The 12,120-nt window shown below is 39.2% G+C and overlaps 1 protein-coding gene across 4 annotated transcripts in view; it reads right to left on the bottom strand.

Annotated features, from left to right (window-relative positions):
- scaper (S-phase cyclin A-associated protein in the ER) overlaps positions 1 to 12,120 on the bottom strand; it is a 294,594-nt gene that overhangs the window by 253,747 nt on the left and 28,727 nt on the right. For all 4 annotated transcript variants that reach the window (XM_041178256.1, XM_041178255.1, XM_041178258.1 and 1 more), the window contains exon 4: positions 7,798 to 7,995. In XM_041178256.1, the coding sequence (XP_041034190.1) occupies positions 7,798 to 7,995 (198 nt within the window). The remainder of the gene's footprint in view (positions 1 to 7,797; positions 7,996 to 12,120) is intronic.

Below are 12,120 nucleotides of genomic sequence, written 5' to 3'. Positions count from 1 at the left end.
ATACATTTTTTATTCAGCCAGACTTGTAGCCTCGCCAACAATTTAAGTTCCTCCCATTATCTACTATAGATTTGCCACTTTTCATTGTGTTTCAATTAACCGTTAAGCTCATCTCATATGCTGCTGTAGGGCTGTTACTTTTTTCCCCACCAACATCAAATGTGCCAGTTGAAAAGGGACAATTATAACAACTGTATATAGTTATCAAGCATTTTAACCAATTTTTTGTGTATTTAGGCAAAATCTTGGAAACAGTTCTAAATATCCTATTAAATGTTTCCTTGAATTTAATACCTTATACTATCACAGAAGAAGCCTGAAACAACAGGATAATGTTTCTGTATTCATTGTTTCTTCACCTCCAGCTAGTTTAACATAGCACACCAAATTGCAACTCTTCCTAAGCAGTAGCTAGCTTAGTGAAAACTCCCAGGCCTGAGGTGACACCTATCAGAGAATGGCACTTAAACAGTAGCTTCTACTCCAGCATCTTTCTTGCAATCCCATTAGGGGTTTTGCACCCTGTTTCATAACCAGTAGCTACACACAATGCAGTCAAAATGTGAACGAGCAAATGATCGTACAATGAAGTCTTCAAAATTTCATCTTCACAGTTTACAGCCAACTCTGGTTATTTTAAAACAAAAATAAAAATAAACATAAAAATAAAAATACCTGGAAAAACTCAGCAGGTCTGACAGCATCTGCGGAGAGGAACACAGTTAACATTTCGAGTCCATATGACTCTTCAACAGAACTAAGGAAAAATAGAAAAGAGGTGAAATATAAGCTGGTTTAAGAGGAGGGTGGGACAGGTAGAGCTGGATAGAGGGCCAGTGATAGGTGGAGATAGCCAAAAGATGTCATAGACAAAAGGACAAAGAGGTGTTGAAGGTAACCTTCTATCCAGCTCTACCTATCATCGTCATCCGCCTCCACCCACACCCCCCCCCCACCCCAGAAAACCAGCTTATATTTCACCTCTCTTCTATTTTTACTTGGTTCTGTTGAAGAGTCATACGGACTTGAAATGTTAACTGTGTTCCTCTCCGCAGATGCTGTAAGACCTGCTGAGTTTTTCCAGGTATTTTTAATTTTATTTTTGTTATGGATTTCCAGCATCCGCTGTTTTTTGCTTTTATCTCTGGTTATTTTAATCCTGTCAACACACTAACTCACTCAGTGAGCAATTGGCAATTGAGCAGGACGGCAGAAGTTTCCTAATTGCAGTGAAGCTCAGCCATCACCTCAGGCAAGAATTGCGTCTGAACCATTTCATCTTCATGCCAAGAAGATAGGATGCTTCAGCATGCAGTTCACACAACTAGGACAGAACATTATTACTAAGATAAAAGAGTCATACGGACTCGAAATGTTAACTGTGTTCCTCTCGGCAGATGCTGTCAGAACATTATTACTTTAGCTGTAGGCTTTTTCAGGAGTGAGGGAGCCTGATGAAAATAACAGAAGGGCTCAACAATTCGATGCTGTGATGACAGCTATTCAACAACACAATATAGGAAATTGAAGCCAGAAGATTTTAATATTTTGCAATTCCTTTTTTCTTACATGATTTTCATAATTCATCACCTCAAATTGCTCCAATCACTATCAACAGATCTGTAACCAGCAGTACTTTAGCCCAAGTGTCATGTAACTCAAAGGGCTGTCTCCAGGCGCAAGGCAGGTTTGGAAGGACAAAAAAGCTTAATTATATCAATGAATGTTTTGTCCAATTCTAGTGGGCATGTGAGAAAAATTTCACACATCAATTACAATACGTTAGTGAATTAGTAGAAAAACTGCTGTAAAGTGGTTTCAAAATTGTATTTTTCCACAATTAGTTTTTAAACTGAGATATCATGACAATTGTTAATACATCAGGTCAGACACATAAGATTATCGGTCTCATCAAGTATTATCCTACAAGATACCTCTTAGCCTGTAGTTAAGATTTCAAATGTCAAAACAGCAATGGCAGGAAGTATAAAACTTTGAATCAGAAGACCCAAGTTTGAATCCCACTTGACTCAGCGGCCTTTACTGCTCCTGAGGCAGGGCTAGAAGCCCACCACCTACCAGCAGATAAACAGGATAGCCGCAGAGAGATTCAAGTCTAAGAACAACTTCCCGATACCCAAACCCAGCCTAATGGCAAAGCATGTTAGCAGAACCATAGACTTTAAACTACCATTTAAAACTAAAGATTTTAGCTTCATCTTTTGTTCAAATTACAGTTTTACTTAACAAAAATATGTAAGACAACACCATCCAGCAACATATCCAGACATTTAACTTACTAAATGTTGCCTGTTGAGGTACTGCAGAAAACAAATTCATTTCAGTTTTATTTTGTTCCATATTATAAAAGGTACATTGTACATTATTCTATAACTTGTGACTGTACAGATGTGTATTTTCCACTACTTGAAACTAATGGTTGTGGTTTGGCCAAATACTAAGGTTTGCATTTCTGTCCTATTACTAGGCATTTTACTTTACAGCTCCAGACTGATTTATTGGTGGTATACCAATAAGCAAGCAAAATGGAATAGCCACACTAATACTCATCATTCCTTATTGGTCAACATACAGATGGAATGGCCTAGAGCAGGAAGGAGAACTGTTAGCAGCATAAAGGCCTGGCTGACATCATGTGTAGTTACTACTACAGAGTGCATTTATGAAACCTTTAGGGTAACCTGGCCATGTGAAAGAAGCTGCCTCCCCGTAGGCTACTACAGTCATTTATTATCTGATCCATTAGCCTGGAGCATCAAGCTACACACAGTGAATGCATTTTGCGGGTTAAATAATGTGAATTTTGAGCTATTCACTGCTTTTGTATAGCCCAAGGCACTGTCTCCAGTTAGGAAAAAAAAATATACAAAACGGCTGATCTTCTTACATGGCTAACAGTGCGTAACCTAACCACAATCTTCCTATCTGCACTTGCAACCACAACCAGGCATCAGAGCCCCTGTCAACTGAGTATATGACATTATACTGATTGTCAGAATTACACTGTAATCAATAATAATACAGGCCTATTCGAAAGTAAAATGCACCATGTATATATATACCCAAATTAATCAAGAACGCAAAAGAATCATTGGGACCTCCCAAATTACTTTCAAATCCTTGGAACAGTTTTATATTCTGTAAGAAAATAATTTGAATACTTGCAGATCCCAGTTCAACTTAAATGGTCTCCATTCATAATTCAGACAGCTGTTTTCACAAGCTTTGTATCATGGAAGGATTCGCAGGCTAATTACCAGTCTACTAAGCCACACCATGAATGCTCCTTCCATGGCAGGATGATTTTATGAGCTTCTACACCATGGGAGAAGAGGTACCCACACCCACGAGACACAAGTATCCCACTGAATATCAACCCAGAATTAAGCGCCAGAGCTCCTGTCTCTTTTCACCACAAATGTCTGGGGCGGGGTTCAAACCCTCCACCTTCTGACTCAGAAGCAGGAATGTTACTGCTAGTTGAATGGCTTGCTCCATTCTAGACAGTTGGTGCAGTTTGATTTCTAACGTGTTTAACAGTCAAGAGAAACAACATACCTCCCCACCTGCAAAATAGTGAAAGGGTGAAATTAGAGTCGAAGCTTGGGTCAGGAGAACTGTTTTCTCTATAATAATAGCCACTACATTACCCATCACAGCTCAAATATGACCAATTTTGAGTCAGTTAATATGCCCTGCATTGGATTTAATGATTCATTCCAATTAGTCAGTAGCAACTTTGGTGGTAATATGATTAGCAAAATAGTAGATTTTGCACTACTTCCCCTTAGAAAAGTATTCCAACTCTACCAATGACTTACAATTTAAAAAATGCATAACACTGGTTTCTAGCAATCTGTTCATGGTTGTGAATGATTGGTGTGGGAAAAGAAAAAGAATGTGCACACACACAGTATCTTAGCACATTCTCAGAACATCCCAAAGAACTTCACAAACTAATGAATTGCTTTTGAATTAGTCTCTCTTGCTCTTTAAGTAAACACACCAGAGAGCTCTGAGGTACAGAGGGATCTAGGTGTGCCAGCGCATGAATCACAAAATGTTGGAATGCAGGCACAGCAAGTAGGAAAGCTAAAAGAACATTATTGTTTATTGCGAGGGGAATGAATACAAAAGTAGGGAGGTTATGACTTCAGTTATATAGGGCACTGATTAGACCACATCTGGAGTACTGTGCACAGTATAGGTCTCCTCATTTAAGGAAGGATGCAAATGCATCAGAGGCAGTTCAGAGGTTTACTGAATGAACACCTAGATTAGATGGGTTGTCTTATGAGGAAAGGTTGGACAAGCTGGGCTTGTATTCGTTGGAGTTTAGAAGAGTAAGGGGCGACTTGGTTGAAACATATAAGATCCTGAGTCGTCTTGACAGGCTCAATGTGGAGAGGATGTTTCCTGTTGTGGGAGAATCTAGTACAATGGCCACTGTTTAAAAATAAGGGGTCACCCATTTAGGACAGAGATGAGGATAATTTTTTTCTCTCGGAGGGTTGAGTCTCAGGAACTCTGTACCTCAAAAGACGGTGGAGGCAGAGTCTTTTAATATTTTTAAGGCAGAGGTAAATTTTTTAAAAATTCATTTACAGGATATGGGCTTCATTGGCTCGGCCAGCATTTATTGCCCATCCCCAATTGCCCTCAAGGTGGTGGTGGGGAGCTGCCTTCTTGAACTGCTGCAGCCCCTCTGCTGTAAGTACACCCACTTTGTTAGGGAGAGAGTTCCAGGATTTTGACCCAGCGACAGCGAAGGAACAGCAATATATTTCCAAGTCAGGGTGGAGAGTGGCTTGGAGGGGAACTTCCAGTTAGTGTATCTGCTACCCTTGACCTTCTAGATGGTAATGGTCGTGGGTTTGGAGGCGGCTGCCTAAGGAGCCTTAGTGAGTTGCTGCAGTGCATCTTGCAGATGGTACACACTGCTGCCACTATTCGTCAGTGGTGGAGGGAGTGAGTGCCTATCAAGCTGGCTGTTTTGTCCTGGATGGTGTCAAGCTTCTTGAATGTTATTGGAACTCCAGTCATCCAGGCAAGTGGAGAGTGTTCCATCATACTCCTTGATAAGCACACACTTCCTGATAAGCAAGGGGGTGAAAGGCATTGAGGGGTAGGCAGGGATGTGGAGTTGAGGCTACAATCAGATCAGCCATGATCTTATTGAATGGCAGAGCAGGCTGAATTCCGGACTGAATATTGAATTCAACAATTTTAGATCATGAACTCTCTCCTCCATCCCCACCCCTTTCCGATCCCCCTTTTTTTCCCCCAGTAACTTATATAGTTTTCTTTTCCCACTTATTTCCATTATTTTTAAATGGATACCCATCCATTGTTTTATCTCTACCTTTTAGCCTATTTCGATCCCTTCCCTTCACCCTGCCCCACCCCCACTAGGGCTATCTGTACCTTGCTTGTCCGGCTCTCTACCCTTAATTAGCACATTCCTTAGATAAAATCACCACCTTCAACACCTCTCTGTCCTTTTGTATATGACATCTTTTGGCTATCTCCACCTATCACTGGCCCTCTATCCAGCTCCACCACCCCCCCCCCCCCCCCCACCCCCCACCCCCCACCCCACCCCCACCCTTTAAATCAGCTTATATTTCATCTCTTTTCTATTTTTACTTAGTTCTGTTGAAGAGTCATACGGACTCAAAACGTTAACTACGTTCCTCTCCACAGATGCTGTCAGACCTGCTGAGTTTTTCCAGGTATTACTATTTTTGTTTTGGATTTCCAGCATCCACAGTTTTTTTACTTTCATCAGGAAAGCCTCCCTGGTCTTTAAACTGTGTCCTGGAGTCTTTAATTCCCATCAGAATCCAATGAACAGAAAGCAATTCAGTTTAACAGTTCATCCAAGAGATGACACCTCTGACAATGAATATCTCTGCATTACACTGAAATGTCAGCCTAGATTACGTATTCAAATCCAGATGCAGAGCTTGAACCCATAACCTTTCTGAGGCAAGAGTGCTACCAACTGGCACGAATGTGGAATAATAAGTGGTGCTTACATTTTAAAGTCCTGTTTACAGCAACTGCGTAACAAATCATTTTTTCCAGTCCTGCGTAAGTTAGGACTTACAGCAGAACAAAACCTCTCTATTAAAAAAAAATTACCTCATGCAATGTAAGCACTGCAAAGTTCAAAACTGTTCAGTGACAGGTGTAGTGAAACTTGGACCTGAAAATCCTTCTGACTGGCAATTTAGACTTAGATGAATTAAGAGCAGAGTCTGAAAATAGTTTACAATGAGAACAAGGTTATCAAAAACTAGGCAGAAAATGCACAAGGAATTACATGCCACCCATGCACTGGTTTAAAATTGATCATCAATCTTACTTTATAATCAGGCATGTTTGCAGGAATGTTGATATGTCACTTACTAGGAAGGGTTAAAAGCCCAACTTGAGACATTAAACAGGAAACACAAGAATGCCCAAAGAATGCTAAGCCTCAATACTGCCATCTACTGTAAACAAACAATGCATTCACTGTGATCAAATTTTCTCCAGCCAACAGCTACTTTTGTTTGGAAATTAATTGCAGATAAACTCACACAACCTAAATTAACCCAAGAAAGGAGAAAATGTTTAACAAAACCCTAACCCACATCAAGAGTAAAATCATCTGATGCCATTATTCATGGGCATTTGTGTAACAACTCATGGAAATCGATGCTCAATGCTGTTGCAGCAAACATATCCCTTATCTTCAGGATGCTAAGTTCAACCAATATATAATTCACTTCTTTAGCTGTGGATTTAAGAACATGACAATAGGATTCAAAACACTGTGCTCATCAAACGCTCATGGAAAATTATCATTTCTATACTGCCGGGACCATAGAAGTATCTTCTGCAGAAAGCAACAATTCAGGCTTAAATATGGAGATGCAAGTCTGACTAGTCCTGTTCATTCTTTCAGGAAAGGGACAGGTAATTATAGGAGTTGGAATCAAGAATAAGACAATTGTACATACAATGCACAATCTGTGTAAATTGTTTTTTTTCATTCCACACTCAAGTCTCTCATAAAATTTTTGTATAAACAGAAATGATTTTTTTTTAAAAAGTATTAAAACTTAGATCTCCTATCATACATTATACTTCGATTGCTTCAATCTCCCAAACTTTCCTAGATTTTTATTTAAAAGGGTGTCCATGCGTTTTAAGAGATTACTTAAATTGTAGATTCCATACTGCACATCATATAGATGCGCCTCCCAGTTTGGTTGGGAGTGCAGAACAGCCCCACTCACAGGCTTTATACAGTAACATTATTTCTTTATGAACCGATGAAACTTACTTGATTCTATTGCATTAATTAAATCCCAAGCAAGGTGGTGAAGCATTAAAATAGACATAAATCCTTCTGTTAATAGTTGGTTTGTTTACAGAATGCAGCATTGCGTGTCTGCCTCACACCTGCTAACAACCAATGTCCCAGAAGTCTTTATACTCTTTTGAGTAAACCAATGGAACAAAAATAAACCAATTAACAAATGGAACTAATTAAATTGACTGCCTCTTAAAGGGGCAAAGGCTTTCTTTATATGTGCTAAAGGTACTTAATTAATCAATGCCCTTCACGTGTGCATCTTTAATCTTGATAATACAATTAACATACAATTAACACATTGCAGTATTTTAACCTGAAAAGTCAAGTTAAATACTGTTTTGACCACAATTAAATGTAGGTGCGTAAAATTATCTAACACAAGCAGAACTATAAAGAAACAAAGATCATACCTTGCATTCCACCACACTCTGGTCTGACTCACACGTGACATAAATTTCATCAACTGCTCGACGGAGATTGTCAAAAAGAAATGCCCAATAGCGTGCTCGTAAGTCAATTTTTCGAGGCTGCCGACCCTTTGTTGGGCTCTTCTCCACTGTGTTCTTCTCCCCAACAGTGCTCAATGAGGATTTTTCTGTTGAAGCAGCCTGCAATAAAAACAGAAATGGCAGTTCAATGATAGTGCATATTGCACAACAGGTGAACTCACAAAGAAATGGTCAAATTAATAATCCCATAAAGGAAGTGACTGTAAAATACATTTAAGAGATTCCTCAGAAAACCACAAGCTAATTGCCTTGTTTTGAACAGTAGAAACATGGTTGCCAAGTTGGTGAAGCAATAGATTATCCAACGTTGTGTTCAGCATGCAACATTAGGAAGGCACTGACTGTCAAAAATTTGCCACTCCACAAATCCCAAATCTTAACTGTGTCAGGCACTGTCCCACAAGGAAGAAAGGAAAATTGGAGGGTAAGTGGTACCCAAGCTGTTCCTGTGCACTTTCCAAGAGTAGTTAGGATTGGTAGAAGTCTGGGAATATATTAGCTATTCTCATCAGTCAAGCATGGTGCCTCCAAAAACTAATAACGCAGCACTTGCTAAAATGAGCAGGGTGTGAAATTAACAACGGGAGCATAACTCATCTCACAGGCCAGAGAACACAATCAGGGGATCCACGCTTCTTTGCTACATTGGACTACCATACACAGGAAACTTCTTGTGTGGATTTTCCCATAGACCCAGTGACCTTGTTAGCGACTGATGTTACTATGTAATGGTTCTACAGTCTTAAATGTGAATCCTGAGCGGGATTTTTTTCTAAATTTCAAGGATATAATTTACCTGCAAATGCAAATTTGTAAAGAACTTGAGTAGCATGTTAGACCTGGGAGTTTCTTCTAAATTAGAGTTTAAAGAATATGTCACTGTTTTATATATGGGGGAGATGGTGGCATCATGGTAATTTTATCGGACTTGTAATCCAGATGCCCAGGCTAATGCTCTGGGGATATTGATTCAAATTCCACCCCAGCAGCCAGTGGAATTAGATTCAATAAATAAATCTAGAATTGTAAAGCTAATCTCAATAATGGTGACCGTGCCAACCATCGTCGATTGTTATTAAAAACTGATCTGATTCACTAATGTCCCTTCGGGAAAGAAATCTGCCGTCCTTACCAGGTCTGGAATACACGTGATTCCAGACCCACAGCAATGTGGTTCACTCTTGACCACCCTCTGAAATGGCCTGGCAAGTCACTCAGCTCAAGGGCAATTAGCGATGGGCAACAAATACTGGCCTTGCTAGTGACATCCATATCCCGAATCTCAATTTAACATTTCATCCAAATTATGCACCTCCAACAATGCATCGTTCTCTCTGTATTACACTTACTCAGTCCCCTCACACAAACCCTGAAGAGCTGCTTGGACCCACAACTTTTGATTCAGAGGCCAGAGTGCAATGAACTGAGCCAATTTTCCACTCTCAGGTAACAGGTGAGCATGACATAAACTTCCAAAGATTTAGTGAAACAAATATCCCTAGTTTGAAAGGCTTGCATTCACAAAGACCTAACCACGTGCGATGGTCAATCAGCCTAATGTCACCCACTGCCCCTGCTCAAAAAAGAATAGCCACTTGGATGGAGGTACCAAAAGGAATACCAACACCCGCAGAATGGTACCCCAGCTTCTAGCTTCAGGAGAGGGTGGGGGAAAAAAAGGATATATTTGGGTGAAAGAACGTGCAAGGAAAATGAAAGCCTCACAAATGTTTAAGGCGTGACAAAATGATAACTAAACAATCGCTTGTTCTCTTTGTTCAAAATGCTTTACAGGACTTTATGAACAATTGGAATTTATGATTTTAATACACAACTAATGCCCTTTGTGTTTCAGAGTGGACATAATGAACTTGCTAGAACGAAACATGTATCTTTTATCCTCCATGCTTGCTCAAGCATTTCAAAGACTGTTTAAATAACTTTCAGCAAGTTACTAACCATATTACTCTGTGGTTTTCTACATCTAAGGATCACACAGATAAGCATCACTGTAAATGTGCATAACGAAAATTCACTTCAAAGCAGTGTAACAGGGTGATAAAGGGCATTGGATAAAAGGTCGCGCTGGAGTGTTCTAAACCAAAAACTATTCATTAAATCTTCAGAAACTAGAGACTTCGATGGTAGAATAGATAACACTCTCCTGAAAAACATTTACCTGGTTTGAAGGAGGGGGCAGGGTTAAGAAAATCCACATGTTTCGAGAGGTACATCATAGATGTGCTGCTGGGGTTAAATCTAATGTGGGCAGAAACCTCTTGAGCATCCACTGTCAATGTAACAGTATCACTGGAAGAATACTGCCAGCTCAATAATATATATATATATGTATATATATATAAAATATAAAAATTCTTAGGATGTCCAAAAGCACTTCACATACAATAAATTACACACACTGTTGCTAGGTCGTCACCTGCAATTTTGTCGTTCAGACCAACCTGCCTTTCCTTAACTCTTTGGTGCATTATACCAGTAAAGCACTTTAACAACATTTGGCCAAAGTTTCAGCTAAAATTTGCGCCACTTTCTACTTCTTTGCTGGCTCAAACTCTAATGAACAGCTCTTCCTTCCCATAAACGTACCAGGGATCAGGGGTGTGGAGGCAGTGGTTGGTTAAAACAATGAAAAAGAATGGTTAAGGAAATGGATTTTTTACCAGTCATTCCACTGGTGTTTCCTTATCAATTTAATTATGTGACACATTCCTTAACACACGTAAGTAAATGTTACAATTAGTAACCAATTATATCTAGGAAAGATAAAGTCGATCTCCAAACAGCAGTTTGTAAACTAGAAGTAAGCTATGAAGTTCTGCTCCATCAGAAGTTATTTTCAACCATAAAAGGTATATAGCTTTTCTTTATGCATTCAACACTGGATTAGAATCCCAACAACAATATAAGATACAAAACTAATAGACTTGGAGACATTGTCAGGGCATCATTTAGAATATTCATCTTCAGCACCCTAACATTAGATGCATATGCTCATGACCTGACTCCCAGAATTGCACAAAGAGAAATGGTAAGGTAATGGTTCAAACTGTGGTGAACGTTTGGTGTGTGCAGTGTGTGTGAATTCCTCTAGGTGAGGAGCTGGCCAAGTCTATAATCAAAAACTGATTTTTTTTTAAATGGACAGTCTAGATATATTGTAAATGCTCAGTGTAGTACAGCATATTTGTTACTGTAAATTATTTACTTTACTTAATTGTAAATAAATTTGATTGGTTGATTTACCTTTAACAAAGCTGGCTCAATGTGCAATATCTTCCATCATACAAGTGACTGAGGACATTGTAGGCATGATACATGAATTTCAGTCAGCAAGTTGACTACAATTACGAGTTAACTATTAAGCAACATGGTGTACTTTTGGAAACCACTGGGTCATTTGAATAAGAGGATGCGTGAAATGCTGAAAGAGCGACCAAGGGCTTTCCTTAAAGATTTGTGTGCGACTTCCAACAGAGGCTAGTACACTCCCAGTTTAACATGCGAAGTTTCTCATTCAAATATTGCATTTTTTTCACTTCTTTAGCTTTTTAAATATATGTATTATATATTTTAAAATTTGCCTTGTGTAACTTCAATACTAGAAACTCTTAGCCAAGACCCTCATCTATATGGCATGTAATTTCCCTTATTTTGCAAGAATTTCTTGTTCATATGAAGCATTGAGGTAAGATATGGAAGTTTCCAAACACACAAGGATTTGTTTTGAGATATAAGGAAATGGCGGAAGAAAATAACAAATATTTTGCTTCCGTGTTCACTACAGAGGATACAAAAAACATTCCAGTAATAGATGCAAATCAGATAGTGAATGGGAGAAAGGAACTTGGTGAAATTGAAATCACTAGGGAAATGGTACTGAGCAAATTGACGGAGCTGCAGGCTGGTAAGTCTCCAGGTCCCGATGGACTACATCCTAGGGTCTTAAAAGGGGTGGCTAATGAGGAAGCTGAAGTGCTGGTGTTAATTTTCCAAAATTCGCTAGATTCTGAAAAGATTCCATCAGATTGAAAAGTAGCAAATATAACCCCTCTATTCAAGGGAGGGAGACAACAGGAAACTATAGGCCAGTTAACTTGACGTCAGCCGTGGGGAAGTTATTAGAATTGATCATTAAGGAGCTAATAGCTTGGTATTTAGAAGAGCTCAAGGCAATAGGGAAAAGTCAGCATGGTTTTGTGAAAA

The sequence above is a fragment of the Carcharodon carcharias genome, chromosome 32 (genome assembly GCF_017639515.1).
Source record: "Carcharodon carcharias isolate sCarCar2 chromosome 32, sCarCar2.pri, whole genome shotgun sequence".
Classification (NCBI taxonomy): domain Eukaryota; kingdom Metazoa; phylum Chordata; class Chondrichthyes; order Lamniformes; family Lamnidae; genus Carcharodon; species Carcharodon carcharias.
Note: the sequence above shows the minus strand (reverse complement) of the source record. Positions and strands in the feature narration are given on the sequence as shown.